The 21,806-nt window shown below is 37.3% G+C and overlaps 1 protein-coding gene across 1 annotated transcript in view; it reads right to left on the bottom strand.

The window, feature by feature from the left end:
* Window positions 1-8,766: 8,766 nt before the first annotated feature.
* Window positions 8,767-21,806, bottom strand: part of LOC141477341 (guanine nucleotide-binding protein G(q) subunit alpha) — a 133,877-nt gene continuing 120,837 nt past the window's right edge. Inside the window, exons 6-7 of the mRNA XM_074166471.1 lie at window positions 15,130-15,283; window positions 8,767-11,727 (exon numbers count right to left, since the gene is read on the bottom strand). Coding sequence (XP_074022572.1) covers window positions 11,537-11,727; window positions 15,130-15,283 — 345 coding nt within the window. The 3' untranslated portion in view covers window positions 8,767-11,536. The remainder of the gene's footprint in view (window positions 11,728-15,129; window positions 15,284-21,806) is intronic.

Below are 21,806 nucleotides of genomic sequence, written 5' to 3' on the forward strand. Positions count from 1 at the left end.
AGCTAAAAGTCAATACATGTATTATTAACACCCAAGGACATTGAGAGGGAGGACATCTGAAACTTTTAAAATCCCAAGTGATGAGGTTTAAATGCAGAAATATACAAAAAGATTTGGAAAATATATATGTTCCAACCGACTATTTCTGTTTTCAGATATTCACAAGGTAATTCTAGTCTCTTGACCACACTACTTCTGCATCCGGGATTTTCTCATCGTCACTGTAGTCTGTGAAAGCTTAATACCCTTCACTAGAACAGCCAATGCTGTAGTTAGATATAAGGTTTCAAGAAACTCAGGCTCTTGTAGAGCACCTTTAAAATAAACTTCTGTTTAATTTAAGAAAAAAAATATTAAATCAAACAAAACATGACTTCTAATTTTCATTAAAATGTATGAGATCACAATGGTTTTACAATACCATTCTGGAAATTCTTTCAGTAGGCAAGCATTATATGTGAGACTATGGTGCTCTCAGGCATCGTGGCGCCTGATATGCTCGCTATGCCAATAGAAATGTATATGTATATATAGATAAATATACTTAAAAGTGTTTGTACCTGTCTGCGATGAAAGATGTAAAATTGTGTGGCCTGGAATTGGCCTTGTGTTAAATTCTTTATGTCATTATTTATATATGCTACTTCCTAAGTGTCACAGCTCCTGCATTTATGGCTAGGTAGTATAGAGCTGTACAGATACATTCTGAACTTGTTTCCTTTAATGACAGCCTCAAAGTCTTGGCAAAATGCCTCAGCTTTTACTTTTTTGTATTTTTGAAAGCATTTTCATTAGGTGGCATGAAGATTTCCACATTGCTATTTTCTCAGTGTACTTTTGGCCTAAGCATAAGTAGTTACTCAATCAGTTTTCCACAAAAATCAAGTCCCCTCCTCCTGCATCAGTAACTTCAGCGTGCGGATACTTCACAGTCTAGTGTCCTGCTTGTTCTCACTGAAGATCTCAGTACATTGTTAATGGCCATCTATCATCAGTTGCTTCTTTTCTGGCCGCTTGAGAAATCCTAAACTTGAAACCCCCTTTTACAGTATCAGTGAAGGCGTCTTCCTAAAGAACAAGGGGTATCTACAGACTGAATCCCACTAGACTTTACAGGCTTGATGTTGTAATTACAGGCTCCAAATCTATAGCCAGTGATCATATTCGTAAACTTTTTGGTCTCTTGTGGGCTCAAACAAGATTACTGAAAGCTGTTGTCTGGAATGTGGGTGTAGGATGTTATTAGCCTTCCTGCTTCCCTTGGAAGATATTTTTTTTTAATAAAAATGAGAGAGAGGGAGAGGAAAAAAACAGAAAGTGAATAAGGTCTCTCTGTAGTAGAGAAATTCTGTTCCACTAAAGGAACAGCACAATTGCTCTTGCTTTGAATGCAGAAACATCAGATACTAAGACTTTCTGTTAAAATTTCCGCCCTTTGGGACCCCAGGTTCACAAGCAGCAGATTGGGTCACGGTGACAGCAGAGAACCAGATGGGAATTTCCATGTAACCATGAACATTTTAAATAATGCTATGTCGGCCTCAGTCAGTCTGCTCAAGACAGACTGTTGTCAGTGATGGAAATGCATACTTTCTTTACACTAACCTCTGTTACTTACAGAATTTAAACAAATTTAAACCAAATTTTGGGAAATTCTAGATAAGTTGTAACAGACACCTCCTCTGAGAAGCAACTTCCTTTTTCATAGATTTCAGTGGAGTCAAATTTTTACTCAAAGACCTCCAGGCAGACAAGCAAATCCATTTTCCTTCTACTAAAATGCATTGGGCATTTTTGCCCAATTATTTTGCCCAATTATTGAATGCAAATACTAAAGTAGTATGAATAGGTTGCAGAAATGAAGTCTGCAGCAGCTCAACTTGTGTGCCATTTCATTAAATTCTGGTGGCAGGGACCTATCTTTTTGCTTCCTGTGCAATGGAAAACTAAATAAAGGTCATACTCGTGGCTTTCTAAGACAGTTAGTGCTGGAGAGCTGGGGAAAGGAATTAATAGAATCATAGAATGGTTAGAGTTGGAAGGGACCTTAAAGATCATCAGGTTCCAACCCCCCTGCCATGGGCAGGGACACCTCCGCTAGAGCAGGTTGCTCAAAGCCCCATCCAGCCTGGCCTTGAACACTTCCAGGGATGGGGCATCCACAACTTCCCTGGGCAACCTGTTCCAGTGCCTCACCACCCTCACAGTAAAGAATTTCCTCCTAATATCTAATCTAAATCTCCCCTCTTCCAATTTAAAACCATTACCCCTTGTCCTATCACTACATTTCCTGACAAAGAGTCCCTCTCCGGCTCTCCTGTAGGCTCCCTTCAGATATTGGAAGGCTGCTACAAGGTCTCCCTGGAGCCTTCTCTTCTCCAGGCTGAACAACCCCAGCTCTCTCAGCCTGTCTTCATAGGGGAGGTGCTCCATCCCTCTGATCATCTTCGTGGCCCTCTGCTGGACCCGTTCCAACAGGTCCATGTCCTTCCTGTGTTGAGGACTCCAAAGCTGGACACAGCATTCCAGGTGGGGTCTCACGAGCGCAGAGTAGAGGGGTAGAATCACCTCCCATGACCTGCTGGCCACACTTCTCTTGATGCAGCCCAGGATGCGGTTGGCTTTCTGGGCTGCCAGTGCGCACTGCCGGCTCATGTTGAGCTTCTTATCCACCAACCTTCCAACCAGAAGCCACCAACCTGCATACACCTTCTGTTTTTGTAGCCTAGCGCAAGAAAATCGCTCTTTTCTATTTCCATTAGAATGACTGAAGAGCAAAGAATTAAAAAGATCATCCACTAGGCTACTGAAGTCACAATAACGCTTTTTAATGCTAAGGCATACCAAATAATTGAATTATGCCTATATTGCAGGTCAACTAGTGAAATTGGTTTCACTTGCTGGATCGGGGAGGTAAGGTTCCCCTTTCATGCCCTGCAGCATTACACTGTTCCCCTCTGCTGCAGTTTGGAGGTGTCCCTCATGTTGAGCACTCCGGAAGAGTACGTATTACTCAACTCTTGAACACCAGAGTAAAGGAGAAAGAACTCCTACTCTGCATTACTCTAATTTTTGTGACAAACGTTTAAAGAAGTCTCTTAGAGATATGCTAACAAAGTATCTTCATACCCAGTTTTTATTTTCCTATTAAGCTTGAACAACTGAACACTCATCTAAATGATTAAAACATATTTTCTCAGTTTGCATAGGCTTTCTCTGCTTATGAAACGTGTTGTACTCAGTTACATTCTGACACAATCATCTAGGCTGAGTCCCACGTCACATTCACCCTCTAGAGCTATATAACTTTTGCTCTTCTGCTTTTAAATCGAGAATTACATTTTGCTATCTTCAGTGGAGTTGCTTTTGCTTCATATTAGCAGAAATGAAATCAGCATGTATGACTGCGAATATATATGAAAAGATAATTGTTTAATCTATAACTACAGAAATCGTCCACTTGTGCCACAATTTGCATACTTTCCTCCAAGAGATGTGAACAATTTCTAGACTGTAGAAGAAAATACTGAAAATCAATTAAGCTGTTTTTACAAATATTAGTCATAACATCATTTGAACACTTCTGACATCTGGTAAAGAACCTGAATAATACAATTACATGTATAAGACGAGGAAAATGGATTTCTTCCGTCTTAGTGCCACATTAGCCTGTTGCAATTCAAGAGGAATAGCTCCATCAGCTAAATTATAGTGGTATTATTGATTAATGTGTTAAAGCATTATTAAGCAAGGGAAGCATCCACTGTGATTATGTTTATATCTGGCCTTTTGCCCCTCAATTACATTCTGGTTGCTTAACTTAGGTAAAGTTGGATAAAACAGGGGAATTCTAAAGTACTTGAAGAAAAACCTTAATAATGGCTTTTATATGTCAGTCAGTTGTCTTTTACATGTCAGGAGCTAAAATAAATCAGGTCCTGTCAGTAATTGTGAAGGTTCTCCTAAGACATGCTGAGAAAAGCAGCAATCAAGATATTGATACAAAATGCTGTTCTGCCTTTCCAAAATCAGCATTTACAATAGACCAAATATTCTACAGCATGTCATATGACAAATTGATTAACCTCTAGTATACAATCACACTTGTGTGCAGTTCACTGAGAGGTGTTAAGAGACTCCAGATACTTCATCTTGAGATAAATGGAATTTTATTTTTAGGGACAGAGTGTTAATGTAATAAATGTATAAAAGTGCAACATCTTAAATATTTACTGCATGCAAGTTTGTCTTTTTTTGTTAGCATCATATAGAGTAATCTTATGCAGTAACTTATCTCTGCAAGAATACATTTGAACCTATTGTTGAATGACTGTATCCCTTGAGTGTCAGTCTGATCATTGCATTAACCACCTCATACAGAACTGTGGGAAAAATAAAATTTTCAGTAACATCTTGGCAAACACAGTTCTCTACTGGCGATGCAAAAATGACATATTAAAGTGTGTATATTGGCCCAATTTGGCCCACGTTAGTCTGCTATATCCTTCAGTTGACTGTATTACAACTACAGTGTTATAGTTTTGTTTTCCGCCTTCCTTCCACAAGGCTAATTGGATCTGCCCCCAATTACAGGAACTTTCTGAAGCTCTTCTTATTCACAATTTGTCTTTAATTCAGTGAGTATAATCAATTCTGTAATGATTACCAGAACTGAATCTGATACACATCAAGCAACCTTCTCTTTATGGCAAACAGGAAAAGAAAAGATACAGAAAAGTAATCAGAAGAAGATGCAGGAGGAACATGAAATAAGATTAAGCAAAATGTGCGGTCTTCTTCAGCTGTATTACACTTCATCAATTGTTCCATTTTAGCAGACCAATTTACATTTAATTCACAAGGATCAGAAAGTATTCCAGAGTGTACATACATAAAGCAGTACTGTGAAAATATTTTCTTTAGATGGGAGGAAGCAATTAAACCCTGTGATAGACAAGCGTGAATGGAGAAGGAAGGAGTGCCTTGGACAAGGACACACATGGCATTTTAAATACTTTAACATGGAAAACATTTTTTTTTTTTTTAAGATCTTACTGGAAATGAACAAGAACTATTTTTTTTTTCTTTTTTGTTTCTGTGAGATGAATGAAAGCCTGATTTTTCTATTTCTCCATCCCTAACACGAAGCCTGACTTGTTGGCTTCAGCCTGACAACAGTTGGGTTTAGTCCATGTATACAGAAAGTTGTTATTCTTAAAAGGGGAGCAGAAAAGAATTTTCCTTGTCCTATCTTTTTTTTTTTTTTTTTTTTCCAGAGCAATCCTTCCAAGCCAGATAAGCTAATAGCCCGTGAAGTGCATAAAATGAAGGTTTTAGACACTACACACTGTTTAGGACCGGGTTGTAAAGGGAAGGGAGCGTTACCCCCTTTTTTCCTAACTTCTAGGCCTTTTGGCCACACAATTCTGCCTCTTCTGCTTAGTCAGCTTAGCACTTGTCTGAACTGTTGTTCCGCCTAATTGGCGGAAACCACTGAAAACTGGACTACTAAACCAGCCAAGGAAGAAGAGCAAAAATGAATGGGTTTTTTCCACCCAGTTTATTGGCTGCCCGAGTACATAAGGGAGAGGGAAAACCCCACGCAGCTGAGAGCCGGGAACTGAGGAGGTCTTGGAGGGTAGTTCCTTTTGGTGGCAATGAGCTATGAGCATGGGGGGTCAGCTGCCTTGCTACCAGACACTGATACCAGATGTGCTCCTGAGGAGCTGTCAACTGTGTATTTTGTGGCAGTCTACAAATACACTGGAACTCCTAGGTGTGTGGGACAGTATCCTACAAAGCAGCTGGCAATTGCGTGATATGATCATAGTACGTGATGTAAGGCTTTATCACAACTATGCACAATTTATCACACAGATACAGTTTCTACATCTATTTCAAGTATCTAAATATCACCACTTACACTTTATTTTTGTTGACATTATCTTCACTGAGACATAAAGATAAAATAAATCCTTCCCCACTGATCTCTCTCCCTTGCATTCTGCAACATGAGAGAATAATCAGGAACTATTCACTCGAGTCCTTGCTTAGGCAAACTGTTGGACTCTAAGAATCTTACTTAAACTGGTGTGATCGCGTAACAGAGAGCAAACTCATTTTTACAACTGGCCTGAAATTCTGTTTCTTCAATAATGAAGATTTGAGATCCGCTGACTGTTGATCGGGTATGAGCCAGACTCCTGAAAAGCAACATGTGGGCATCTTTCCATTATTCCTATCACCACACAGGCACACAAAAAGACCAAAGAAATGGTCTGCTCTTGCAGTACTACTGCAACCAGCCAAAATGCTCAAGAAATTCACCTTGCTGTCGACAAATTCTGAAAAGTTTTCTATAGTGAGATGTAGACTATTATTTCTTTTCTCCCAAGCTTCTGAATTTCCATTGTATACAAGTCAAAGAAACCCTTTAATAATACAGTCAAATGACTGTATCCACCATACTAAACCTTAAATGTTTTGGCTGTAATAACTATATTCTGCAAATTTTAATATTTAGACAAAGATGACAGAGCAAGTGTAATTAGAAAGTAATAATGGAATAATACATCTATCCAACATTTATCATAATAAAAAGCATTTTGGGAGAGTAAGTCCAAATAGTATTTCAGAAAAGCTAATTCAAGGAATGAAGATACTGTAGTACAAAGTTATGGCCAAAAATATTGTATTTTTAACCAGCAACATTTTTGAGGGGCAGGAACTGTACAGTATTATTTTTTTTTCCAAAAAAACTATTTCTGTCCCTCAAACAACACACAATACATGCATTTAAATGACACTTTAGAACAGCAAATATGAACTTTATTTTAAATACTGCAAGTTTAAAAATGTATCTGACACCATTCCCCAGTCTCACCCCCCACCCCAAAAAAAAAAAAAAAAAAAAAAAAAAAAAATTGGTCAAATAAGGATTTCCTGCAGCATGGTAAATGAGGAATCCAGCAACAGGCTTCAGCTTGGACTGTATTTTGAGAGGAAAAAACCAAACCAACAGATTTACAGTAAGATTGATCTGACTTCATACTTTTCACACTGTCTTCAAAATCTCCCATTCTATCTTTCTTCCCTGCAGCATGGCTACTGTGAAAAAGCTTGAGTGAAACTTACAGTAAAATCCCTTTAACTAGCTAAATAGTGACATCTCAATGTATTGTTGACTACGTAGAAATGTTTCTGGTTTGACTGATAAAACTCAAAATGTCATGGGTAACCAAAAGCCAAAAAAGAGGAAATATCACTAGCTCCTCTTCTCAAACTAAATGTATGGTTTTGCAAGATCCCTACTAAACTAACAAACCGGACAGGGACAGATGGCTTTAGTTGTTTAACGTGTACTAAATTTTAGAATTTACGGTTTATGTCAAAAGAGGGACCATATTTATAAAAGTGTGAATTTCTAAAATACTGTAGTTAATTACCTACACCAGGACATCTTAATTTCCTAACTTATGTTGGTCTCTCCAAAACAAATTTACTTTACTGGTCTCTTAGCTAGAGGTAGGTCATTTGTAGGCCTTGTTAATACACTATGCACACTTCATTCGTTCACTAATGTAATAGTCTGCAGGATAACCATGCACACAGCTCCAAGAACAGCAGCACATATAATAAATTGGCTAAATTTTATTTTTTCATGTGGGTTAACATGTCTTTGTTTTCTCCTAATATTTCATTCTTTTGTGAAGAATGTGTAACAAGGAAAAGGTCATGAGGTTGAGTAATCTGAAAGTCTTCTGCACTTTACAACCAAAGGCTGGGAGTCTAGCAGTATCTTTTTATGCAGCCCTTTTCCCCCCATTTAGAGTTTTTGCAAATCATGCAGTCAATTCTGACCGATATCCAGCATAAAAAGTCTCTTTTCTACTTTCAAGCTTAAAAAAGTGATTCACAATCATGTGGCAGTATGATTAAAAATTACAGTCCATACACCTTGACAATCATAAGAGTTTGAATTATAAAAAGTAAACTGCCCTTGTAGCTGCATCATCCTATATACGTAAGGACAGTGCCAGTTAATTTGTGAAAAAGGCAAGTTTAAGGTTTCTGTAAAACATGTATTACAGCTTTCTTGTGCTAGTGAACATCTAGAATACACAGGTTCCCAAGACGTTTTCCTTCCCTCCTCCCCCGTTTATGACATTCAAAGAAATCACATAATTTTGGCAAAGTTAAAAGGGTTTCTGTCTTGATGTTTTTGCCTTCAGCTTCATGTTAGAGGCACAAACTTCTGGACTCAAGCACTATAAGGCATAGAAGAAACCACCAATTAAAACAACAGCAACACCACCACCACCACCACAATGGAATATATTGCAAGTGGGAACAGCTGTGTCATTTAAAAAGGAAATGTTTCTGTAAACTGTCACACTGCAATGCTGTGTTAGGTGATTCATGTAAAGCTTGCCTTGGCATGCCGAATATTATTTTTTCTTTTTCAGAACATGCTCAAATGATCTAAACAATGCCACAGGTTCAACTTACCTAAAATATACCAGAAGTAGCCTAGTGGCACATACTCTTGAAAACTTTTGCAATCACAATATAACTATAAAGCATGAGTAAACTTTTGTTTTGTTTTTATACAAAACTCAGAACCACATTTCCTTCTCCCCCACCCCATATCCCTTAAGAAAACAGAACAAATTTAAAAAAAAAAACAACTAAACCAACCCAAACCTTTGTAAGACACCACTGTATGTTGTTTGGTTTTTTTTCTTTTTTTTTCTTTTTTTCTTTTTTGCTACAGTTCCATTTATAGCACGAATCCAGCGTGGGCAACGTATTCCCAGGTTAAAAGAAGGGATATTATTAACTGTGGAACTGTGAAAACAGAAGCTCTGTTGCATTTATAGCAAGACCAGGATCAGTTTTGCGATGCTGTATGCAGAGTCACTGCTCTTATCCCCTATTCAGAATGTCAGTGTCACTTTTTATAACCTAGATCTACCTGCTTTAGCTTTATTAAATAAAATGCTTTAACTCCTTAAAATCATTAGCAATAGTGACTTTTTGGTTGTTGTTGTTATATCTAAGATTTCTGCAGTTTCTGAAAGACTGTTTGATCTGATGTTCCGTATTTTCTCACAGTATTTTTAGGGCAATAGCATATGCTCATTAGTACGTATGTACAATGTTTTGAAATACCTCTAAATTTACTTTTCTAATAAAGCCTCTTAGAAAAGTATAAGTAACCTAACATGAATCTGCCAAATATAAATTAAATTTATACTTAAAAGCTTACGTTCCAATCCTAGATATAATGGCTTAAATTCATCTAAGACAGGTTTCTACACCTGTATAAAGCCCTGACAAGATTTAAGTGTTACTTTGAATGTGAATGGCCTCTGTCTGGGTGTCTCCAATTTACTTCTACTCAGGAATGTGCAAATGATTTTATACAGCACGATGCTAGTACCGCTCTGTACTATAGTAATATTTTTTTGTTTCGTAAATAAAAAACAACAACAAATCCCTAGTCAGAAATAAACTGACAAAATTTACATTCTTCTCTCTTAAAAAAGTAAATAAAATAACATTATTTAAAATGTGAATTAGCTATAAGACATACAATACAATTACATAGATACATATCAATACAGCACATTCAATTTGCCAAAAATTAATGATTACAAAGCCAATATGGATGCTGCCATATATATATATAGATGTATGTACAATGATTATAGCATTCATAATTGCACTATACCTACAACCAGTTTTAAATTACAAGGTGTTTTAAGAGGGAGCAAAAAATAGCAACTGTTCTTATTATTGTTGTTTTGGAGTTGGGAGGGTTAAGGATGAAAAACGTCTCATTAGTATTTATTGTTAACTTTGGTAATCAACTAATAAGCCATTCTTTTTTCCACCTCCCATACGCTGCTATGAGGCAGCAATTTCTGTGTTAAGTGCACTCTAGTGCTACTTGGCATTGCAGATAATCAATCCAACTACATGTCAGAACTCTGAGTTTTCTATAGCTTGCTAGCAATCATGCACCTAGTCAAAAAACACCTTTCAACCTAAGCTGCAGAATAAAGGCTCATCAATCTGTGCTGCATTTTTGTTGTTAAAAAATTGCACATTTAAATTTCAAGAATGATTTTCTCACTGTTTCATTTACATTAATAAATCTTTTCTAAAGAACATTGAGAGAGGCTATTTTGCACGAAAGCCTATCAAATGTCTGTGAATCAGTTAGTTAACAAGCAACCTTATCAAGAAAGGTTCCTGAACATGATCTCTCATCTTGTTTCTTGTTATACAACTAAAGGTGCCTTGGTATTATTACAGAAAACAATCTCATGCCATATCTGACATAAGGAGAGATTTAAACTGTCTTTAAATTGGTAGACCACATGCATGTGCATGGTGCACCTTGTTCACTCACACTGTTGGTTTTGGTATTAGAAAATGGAACACTTTCTAAAAAAGGGAACGTATGAGCTGAAACTGTGTTTATCATTTGGCAGTTGACTCAATCAGGTCAGTTCCCAACCCATCAGTTTGGCATTTCAATCAGTATCTTATGTTTCAAGAGCATTGGTTTTATAAAAAGCCAGATTTGGCAACGTTAATTTTACACAATAAAAATAATTTTTCTACTGTGGAAAAAAGAACACTTAAAAAAGCTCTAACTTAAGAAAAAAATCCCACACAACTGAAAAAAACCCCACTGTTTCAGGCTGTAGCCACTGGGGGAAATGTAGTGTCTATGACATTTCTATTTGGCATTTGTGAATAAAAGAAGAGAGAAAAAAATGGCACATGGCAATTAAAAAGAGATTCTAAAATATCCCACATACACCCCAGGTTGTGTCTTAATTATTTCATTACTGTCTTCTGTACACCTTTCTAAGCTGTGCAAATATGGTTAAATTTAATATCCTTAGACAACTGTAATTCTATTTTGCAATCCCAATATTCTAGTCCCAAAAGTGAAGACAGAATGAAGACACTCATGTCAAGAATTTAAAAATCACAGTATCAATACTTTTGATCCTTCAGAGAAAGTACATATTGTAAAATTAAAATGACTGATGACTTAAATTCTGATGATAGTATTTTCCTGACCAAATCACTCAACAGAAAATATTTCACCCAGGAATGCAACTGGGAAAAAAGGCCATTGTACCTTGAAAAAGGTAAGGCGGGGACGGGAAGGAGGGAGATAGAAAGGGTCAGGAAAGAGGAAACCAGCTTGATTTTGCTTCAATAGCAAAAAACTGCTATCCTTTGTAAATGTACGACCGAGAATTTAAAACACACTGAGTCACAAGGTTTTGCCTAAAAAATGAGGAAATGTGCTGTGAATGTATTTCAGCATCTTTTGGTTTTCCTCCATATAGTTTAAATAAAATCATAATATTAACTACAAACTCTGTGGACATTCACAGAGTCCAGGCCGGCAATAAATTAGTATTATGCAAATTGTTTTCACAGATAATACAGTCCCTCTTGTATATCTTCAATCACGCAAAGTTGGTTTTGGAGGGCCTCCTAGGCACAGTTAGACCAGGTTGTACTCCTTCAGGTTTAACTGTAGGATCGTGTCCTTGACAGCAGCAAAGACGAAGCGGATATTCTCTGTGTCTGTAGCGCATGTGAAGTGGGAGTAGATAATTTTGTCACTGTCTGGATTCAGATCTACGAACATCTTCAGGATGAACTCTCGTGCCGCCTGTGCATCTCGTTGTGGTCCTGATAATTAAGAAAAGAAAGTAAGTTTTCTTAAAGTCGATTCAATATTTGAGATTCTGTAGCAGAAAACAAAAAAGGTTCAGTCTGTGGTCCTCACATAAGAGAAGACGGGGAACTTTTTACTAATCAATAGGCTCATATACTGGCTACTTTCTTCCTGGCAGGAGCTATGAAAAATAAAGATGGAAGGAAATTTCAGAAGTTCATCAAGTCAGAGCTATCACGTCAAAGCTGCTCTTTTCCTGCTGACTATCCTCTTTCTTCAGTAAGATACCATTTCAAACAGGTGATTTATAACTTCACGGAATGAAAACTGAAAAACTAGCTATACTAATAAATATTTAAAAATGTTGATAGAATTGGTGAATATTCCATCTACACCTACTATATATTTAAATTATACTTAGGTCTTTTTAGCACTGCAACATTTACTTGTTTTATGAGGATTTTAATAGGTAGCATAATCAAATTATATTCTGAACTGGTCTGACACTGTCACCAATAGAACTTTATTTGCTTTAGTGATAATAAAATACACATGCTCTGCAGCTGAAGCAGTTTGATTGCAAAAGGCTCATGCTCTAACAAATCATTTATTATCTAAATTATGTATGATAATGGTCCTATCAGATCTAAATTCAGGTTGTAGTTCTCAGAAGGACAGATAGAGAGTCTATGTAACCAAAGCACACGTCCAGCTTTAAAGACAGAAGGTAATGACTTCCAGCCCGCTACAGTGAGGATTCATTCACATTCACAGCCAAAAGAGGAGCGCAGAAGCAAGAACATTAGCTACAAGATGTTGAATTCTGTTCCATCATTCCAGTGTTGTTTCTGAAGGCCATACATGAACATACATGTACGTACATAAGCATATACAGATGACAAATTTCCTGAGACTTAGGGATATAAGCAGATCTCTGAAGCAGGACAGAGGACTGTTCAACACTTCTACAGCTTCTAAAACACAACAGACTCTAGCCTTTGGCTTGGTCACCCAGACCCTATAGAAACAGCAGCAACAGTAAGTCTCACACTACCACGAATAAATTTTCAGTATCTGTGAAGACAACTGTTAGACTTTCAAAGACAATGATTTCCTCAGAACAACTGTTGATTTCCTCAATTATTTCCTCAAAACTTAGTGTTTTAAACAACTTCCTAGAATTTTTTTAAACAGTTTCATACTAGCTAGACACAGTGCTCTCTCAAAATCTCCTGCACTATTCAAAGCCTGTATCCAAATTTGCTTACATAATCAGACCTCTACTGACTATCATGTAATTTAAATTTTCGTTTGACTGAAGTTCAAGTATGGAAAATTGAGGTTATAAAAAACATCTATGACCTCAGAAATTTAGAAGAAAAAAAGAATGAGTAAATTTTAAATTTACATTTAAATTTAGACTGCAAAGTGCTTGCAGTCTAACTAACCTGCCATATAAATCAGTAGGTTTCTTTTCCACTGCTCCCCAATCAGCAGTTTTTCAAGAGTGTCTCTACATGACATATTCAAGATTTATAAAGGAACTACATCAGTATTTTTCTCTTCCTCCTAACTATGGCTCCTTTTTGTCTTTGTCCTCTCTCCCTCTCCCAGCTCTTCATTCCAATCTATAAGTCAGTCTTCTAGTACTAGCCATGCAAAGATAAACCATAGATAAATCATTAAATTGCCTAGGTTGGAAGGGTCATTTCAGATCCTCCAGTCCAACCATCAACCTAACACTGACAAACCCATCACTAAACCATGTCCCTAAGCACCACATCTACCTGTCTTTTAAATACCTCCAGGGACAGCAATTCTACCAGTTCTCTGGGCCGCCTGTTCCAATGTCTGACAACCCTTCCTTCTGAGCATGCCTCAGTCCCCTGTCCAATGCTGTTAGAATACACCACGCAGCTGAACTGCTTAGCTTCATTTAGTCAGTTCAATTCACCATTCTGCCTAGCAGTTCTCATCCCTATGCTACGTTCTCCCTTGTGCAGGAAAATGGATGGGAGAAGTGATCCAGCTGGAAAATACCGAATTCTGATCCCTTCTTCAGATCTTCCCAACCTCCCACATCCCCAGTGTGCTGGGACAGAAGAGGGGACCACACGGAGACCTCTGCAAGCTACAGACCCCACCCTGCCACCAGAATAGATCAAATCAAAGCACGACCTTGTCTACAGAGTAAAGTCCAGCAAGATCTGCAGAATTAAGAGACAGACTCTTAAAGACTTCCAGGTCTTGACTCCAACAGCTCTACCAGTCCATAATCTTTTTTTCCCTCGCTAATGGCAAAGGGCAGGAGAAATTCTCCGAGCTGACTGGTTGAGTCTTGTCTGTTTTTTCTGGACAAGCATTTAACGCAGACTTTATCACTACTTGAGGGTGATAACAGAGCAGACTAGAGTCTTCTCACCTTCGGGATGTCATCTAGGAAACTTGTCATATGAAGTAAACTCAAAAGGATGAATTCTCTTCTGCATAGCACTATGAAACTAAACTTACACTGACTCAAATAATACTGTCTAATCCTGCAGGCTGTTCACTGTTTCCTTCCCCTTAAACAGGAAACAAAATGTACTTTTTCCCTATTATTACTTTCCATATTTGAACATGAGAGATTTAATCTTTTATTCAGCTTTCAAATCTGCATTCACTCCTTGGTGGGACAAAACAGATTTTCTTTATTTAGAAATAGGAGCATTTAGTTCTTTAGATCTCTTATTATATGAGTTTGATTTTTCTCTGTTACCAAGGCCTCTACTCAGTTACCTCAAAATACTTAGTTTTTTACCTCAGGCAACTTTTTGAAAGTAGAGTTTTGGTAGAAACAGCTGTACAATCCCCATTTTTTTTTTTGTATGGACAAGCACATTAAGCTTCATATAAATAATGTAAAATTAAAATAAAGAAAAAAAAAAGGTAAAACAACAGAGTGGAAGGAGTGGTACTGGTTTCTGTGAGTGCCACAGAGACCTTATGACACTTCCTCTCAGATACTCAGCCTTACACAAAACCAAGTCTCAAAAAATAACAGTAATAATATAAAAGAGTATGTGTAAAAGTGAGGAACGCATTTTTATTTCCTTTTAGCTTTTATACTTCAGTTTAAACCTTCATGCCAACTTATGAAAAAGGACAGAATGTAGTTCACTGCTAATATGGTAATACTTATCTAAAACTCAACAATTTCCCATGAAAGGTTCTGCCATCCAGTCTAAAAAAAAATCCCGCAAGAGTTCAATCATATTTTAAATATTTAGATGATTAAAAATTGCAAAGAACCTTTTTTTTTTTTTTTTAAAGAGCAAAATATATCAAAGGATCTGTCTAGCATACAGACAAGGCTATTACAATTTGTCATTACTGCAGTGCAAATAGAGCATGAGCTCTGATGTCATTATACTTACCATCATACTCTGGAAAATAATCAACTAGATGGGAGTACATAATTTTCTCCTCTAAGAGATCTTTTTTATTTAAGAACAGAATGACTGAAGAGTTCTGGAACCATGGATATGTGATAATTGTCCTAAAGAGTGCTTTGCTTTCTTCCATTCGATTCTGGAGTAAAAAAGAGTAGAATTTTAGTGGTCATGAAAAGAATTTTAGAATTTTTTTAAAAATAAATTAATGCAATTTCACTTTATTTTCTAAATGGATCCATTTCATGTTTTGTACCTTCCTACCAATATGTAACATTCAAGTAATTAAATTACAAACAATAATAAGTAAGCAGTCAATTAAATATACAGGCACTTTCCTTTTGCACATTCAACTCCTCAAGAGTAAGTACTCTCTAAAACACAGAACATCAACATGAAAGCTGTGGCAGGTACATTTGGAAAGCCTGAAAACCTGAAAACGCCCAGTTATGACCAGCCAACAAACAGGTGGGTATTGAAATGAATGTGATTCATTGTAGGGACAAATATACAACAAGACATAAGAACTAATACAAGGTTTAAGAATGTTACTTTACAGGCTTTTCCCAAACTTTAAATGCAGAATTAGATAATTCTTAGAAAGGGATCAATCAGCTTTAAAATAGCTGCAAGTAAGTTTAGAATTTGTTTCCCAAAACAAACCTTAAAAAATTTGATTTTGTAGGAGGTGATGGTTTGGTCTCCTATGTCATCACAGAATCTTCAAGCAATTTATAAAACTTTACCACATGCTGGAGTGGTGGGTTAAAATAAATAGCCAAATTTATAGACTGAGAAACTAATGCAGAGGAATAAAGCCTTCGCTTTCTTGCAGTCAGTTCTTATGACTCACACTGATTTCAATGGTGCCAGGATTTCATTCAGAAAGAAGTAAAACTGAAATGTCAACACAGCTGAGCATAAAACTTAAGTCCTTAGACTAACGGTTAATCAGACTCTGTTTTCTTCTCAATATTCTATACAGAATTCTCTAAACAAGGCCTTACAAAAAGGCAACGGGAACTACACAGAAGAGTTTTCACTTTTACTGCTTGATGAAAAGGAGAAGGCAATGTTAACTTACAAACTACTGTTTCAATTATAAATATTTACCTAAACTCATTAACACTTCGTATCTTATAATGTGACACTCAGAAGGTGAAACAGCATCACAACTCAATTAAGAGTTCTTTCACAGTAAATGTATAAGCTATTGAAAACTTCCCAGTAAGAAAAGTCCAGAGAAAACACAAAGAAATTACATATCTAGAGTAAGCGTTCCTGCTTTTCACAAAAAGCCTTTAAGAGGACTGCAGTTTTTTCATCTATGATGCTCATTTTTTTCCATATACATAACACAGAATTGCAAAGACAAAATAAATAAATCAGTTTGGATAAATTCATGATTCTTCCTCCAGGAAAGCTCAATAAAACTGTGATTTACAAACATTGCTATTAGTCCCAGAGCACATTTTCATCTTCTGTTTGAAAGGGATACCAAACAAGATGAAGCAGAAAAGGCATGCAGACTAAAGCTACATTGGTATATGCCTGAAACAATTTCTGGCATCCAATCAGCTAAAACATTAACTCTTTAAGTGCTGTATACCATAAAAATACCAGGAGGCATACACAATAAAGAACAAGATATTACGTCTTCAGTGTAAGAAGAGTATGTCTTGTATTGTATGAATTCTGTATAATATGAATTGCATTCCACAGACCCATGTTTTTTCTATTATAAATTTATAAATGCCTCTCAAGTCCTTTCAGACTTGATTTGAGGCACCTGACTTAAACCTTTCCTTGACGAGATGTCTACTAAGGATTCCACTCAACAGACACATCAGAGATAGAGCAGATCTTCACGATTTCAAAGATAGTTCAATTAATTCAAAACCAATCTGGGATGCCAAAAAAGGATACTACTAAGAGCTGCTTCAGAAAACATAATGTTATTTCAAAGGAAATAATTACAACCTTGAGAAATTTACAGAAGTCGTCAATATGGGCTAACGCAACTGAAAGAAATGCTCAACTGCTTTAGAAAAAACACATAGTTCAGGATGTCAGTAACCAAAGTCAATGAAATGCTACCAGATTATCCCACCCTCATTCACTTAACTGTATTTTTTAGTATAGTCCAAGTTTCGTTTCATACAGAAGGCACCTGCCCCCAGAAGCCACTTCCCCCCAGAAGTCATCCACTTAACTATCTCCTGGAAGAGCCAGGCTAAATCTGAATCTATTCCTGATTCTGGGAAAATAGGCTTTAGAGAGGCAACAGCAGTAGACTGTTGCCCTTGCTAGTTTTGTATTAAATTATCCAGTCCAAAACAAAATTAACTGGAAGTCAGAGAATTGTGGGAAATGATAAAAAATGCATATTGGATTGCCAGACCCCATGGAAGTAGAATTATTTCTTACGGTATGAGGATCTTTCCCTGTACAGTAGTACCAGATGAGGATATTTGGAAGTACGACAGTAAAGTCTTAGGCACCAAATGGCAGCTCTGACGAACAGTAACTATCTCAGTATAGGAATTACTTCAGAGTGTACATCACTACAGAACCCTTACTGCACCTCCATCTGCAGAATGAAGCAAAACAGTCCCGATTAAGACATCAGGAGGGCTGCACACACATTTTCTAAGGAGCTGGCAAAGGATGACAAGCTGTCCAAATCACTTAGGAAAAAGGTCATGCTCCTTAAGATCTGCAATTGACAGGTGTCATTGTTTAGCCCCAGATGGCAACAAGAACCACACTGTGCTCTCTCATCCCCTGCACAGTCATGGGGGAAGAATAGGAAGAAAAAGGCAAAACTCATGGGTTGAGACAATGGCAGTTTAACAGAACAGCAAAGGGAACAAGAAAACAACAATAACACTGACAGAGGAATGTACAAACACGATTAAGAGGCCACCACTCACCAACGGGACCTGGGACGCCCCAGCCCCCTCCCCCGGCCAGCTCCCAGCTATGGACTGGTCATGGCTCACATGGGATGGAATACCTGTGTCCTTGCCAGAGCCTTGCCTGGGAAAATTAACCCTACCCTGCTGGAACCAGGACAACAGATCTACAAACTTCCGTGACCCTTTTCAAGGAGAAGACCACACAATGCTACATTCTGCCCTTACAACAGAAGCATGGAAAAAACTTAGGATATCACTGGTTATCTCTCTGAATGTATGTCACATTGCAACGGTCCACAGACAAATATACCTTCACAAAAGACGTGTAATAGATGGTCCTGCTAGAACTTTAAAAGGTCAGACCACTGAATTCCAGGGATTCAATGCAGGTTTCATATCATTTGTATATTTACCAAGTGTCTTGCAAAGCCTCACAAAGGTACTAATCAAGAAAATTCCTTTTCAGTTCATTGCACGACATACGTAGCATTAAGTCTATGTTACTAAATGACTGCTATAGTCGATGTTATTTCACTGGAAAAAAAAAACAAACTTTGATCTTAGATGCAATGATGTAATGAAGGAATTGTCCATGGGCTTGTCTGTTTTCTCTGCTTGTATCACGTGGTCTAATAAAATTATTGCCTCTTTCTACAGATCTTGCTTATTTTAGCATTTGGATTGTCCACAGGGATCCTCTGAATGAAAAACGTCAGTTTTATCTGACAGCATCATAAATTACAGGGCTGTTATTGCAGTCACATGTCACGTTACCATCATAGTTTTGACATTTAAAGATCAAACCAAGGAAATCTAAAATCCATACCTGGATGTTAACTCTGGGTTTGGGTTTTTTCCTCAGTTCTTTTATAACTTTATTATGCATAGACCTAATAATAATAACATAGATGAAAACTCAATGGGACTCAGAGGAGGAAAAAAACCCTAGTAAATAGATGTCCTAACCACGCTCAGGTTGGGTTTTTTTTTTACTATTTTTTCTGCTTCTTTGTGCCACAAACTGCACTTGTGGTATGGACAATACTACCAAAGTGTAAGAAAAGAAAGTACTTAACAAGCCCTAAAGAGAAGACCGATATTCACTGTATATTGACCGTACCTGTATCTTCTCTCGATGTGTAGTCAAAACATATTAAGACCTAAAGGGTCTCTCTCTTCTGTTCCCTCCCTGTAACTCCCTCCTTCAGGTGAAAGGTTTTTCCATAACTGAGTCCTTCCTTAGCAAGTACATAAAAATGCTTACCACTTGCCTGAATTATGGGAAATTTCACTGCTTTTTCCCTTTCCCTATCCTTAAGAGGAAGGGAGATAGGATCCCACTGAATACATATTAAACTCTCAGCACTTTTTAAGTGTCCCAAAAGCTGGCACTGTAACCTTGAAATTAATATGGATCATTATGAGAAAGAATCAGCCTCTGGCTTCTCCTTTTGAAACTATCCCACATATTGAATCAAACCATTTGTTTTTAATAGTTTCAGTTTTAACAGTCAGAAAGTTTAAAAGGCAGCAAAGGCACAACAAAAGAAGCACAGAGATGAAATGTTATAGCTTCAACACTAATGAAAAGTGATGAACTTCCTAGGAAAACACTGCTATCTGCATTTTGTATTTAAGGACTGTTTTTGTTAAACTTGTCGCTAAAGAACTCAGCATAGTTATAATGAAGAGCAAGTTCAGCCAATTTATGCAGGGATAGCTGAAAAATATCCAACACAAGCTCTGAAGATGAACATTAAGAGAAAAATTTCTTATGCTATTAACATGTAAAGAAGCTGGATTCAGCAAAGTACATTAGCACAATTCTAAATATAAATATGCATGCACGCTGCAAAGCTACTCCTTGGCTTATCATCAGGTTTAAGTCAAGATCCTGCTGTCAGATGCTCTGCTAGGAAAGGTGTAGGAAAGTATCATCATACGCTCTTCCATTTCTAAGCAGCTCTTCCTAAGAAGCAACCTTCAACATTCTCTGCACTAAGACACTGAGATGCTTATATCTGGAAAAGAATTTTGCCTTTATTTCACCAGGAATGACTCAATATAAAATCAGAAACTGTAGTTTAGTTTAATTCTGAAATCAGATTCTTCATATAACATATGCTCCTACCCAATACGCATTCAGGGTCTGGCTACCTGGATGGCTTCTGAGTAAGGGCTAGGTCTAAAAATCTATCAGTGTAGCAGTAAAAACACTACAATTAGATGACAGCAGTTACTGCTATAATCTAAGAGAACACAGAGCGCCCGATTATGTACACACACATCAGCAGCGATGCTGCTGCACTACTGATACCATTAAGCACCATACAACACGAATGAGCAACAACCCCACCTTTAAATTGCTTAAATGTAAACAGCTGTAAGTGCTCACAGTGACTGTCACGCATCTTCCACTGAAACACCACTGAAATGGCAGCAGAGTATTGACTCTGAAATGTTGGCTGGAAGGCACCTCTAGAGCTCATCTAGTTTAGTCTTTCATTTGAAGTAGGACTACTGACAACATGGGACCATGTCAGGCATGGCTTTGTCTTGGCAGGTCTTGACGGCCTGTACAGATGGAGATTTCAATACCCCTCTGGTTTCCCTGTCCCACTGCTAAACACCCAATGGAAAAATGTTTTTAAATATACAGCCTGAACTTCCCAAGCCACAATTTGTTATACTGTCTACCTAGAAAAGCTCGGCTCCATGGCACACTCGCAACTCTTCAAATACTTGTTGGCAGGTATTAGTGTCCTCTTCACTAGACTAAACAAGCTCAGGTCCCTCACCCTGTCTTCATAGGATATTGGCTCTGGGCCCTTCATGCCTTTCCCAACAGTTTATGTGGTCATGAAATTGCATTTATAAACCCTTTGCAAATATTTCAGAGGGAAACTGAAGGGAATTGCATTAAGGATGGTGAACAGACACTTCAATATTTTGTCACTCAGATGTGTACTCTGAATGTTGTGCAGGAATTGAAAGATGACCTAGAGAATTTTAAGTGGGTTTTATCTGCTTGAGCAGATAAAGTGATATAGGTTCCCGAGTTCACCATATCAGATTAAACATTCTAACATGGCTTCACTATTTCATTTTAGAATGATTAAAGGACAAATAAAAAAAATATTAAGCAGTTCATTTTCTGACTAATCAATCTCTGCATAGCCTTCTGCAGTCTTTCATCTCTCTGTTTACCCAACATCTTAAGAGCAAATCAGCTTTTATTGATGTCATGGCAGATTCTTGTTCCAGAAGTAATTTCTCCAACAATACTGCTTTTTTTTCTCTAAAATGTCCCTTAAACAAATTTTATGTTGCTAATGATAGCTCATACCATTGCATGCTCACCATTTGCCTTTATTCAACATATATGCCCCATTACTGACTTAATATTTTTCATCAGTTTAATTAAAGAATGTTTGACAAGATTAAACTATTCAATTATTCAGTGTTCTGAAAGACACTTGTCATTAACAAGATGCACTTTTTCTTATGTAGGAAACAGTTTCACCTTACAGTATTTTTACTGGAAATAGGGATAGGATTACAAGAAGTATAGAAAAAGGCCAGCACTGGGAATCTGACCTTCTGGCAGATGCAAAGCGAAGAAAGTCTTGCCAAACCAAGCAAGACAGTGTGGCTCTTCGAAAAGAGGACAGGAACAGTGGGCAGCCGGAAGCATTTAATAGTTTGTTCAAGCCCTTGATCTGATTTTATGAACCAGCTCTACCT

Source organism: Numenius arquata, chromosome Z, assembly GCF_964106895.1.
Source record: "Numenius arquata chromosome Z, bNumArq3.hap1.1, whole genome shotgun sequence".
Taxonomy (NCBI): Eukaryota; Metazoa; Chordata; class Aves; order Charadriiformes; family Scolopacidae; genus Numenius; species Numenius arquata.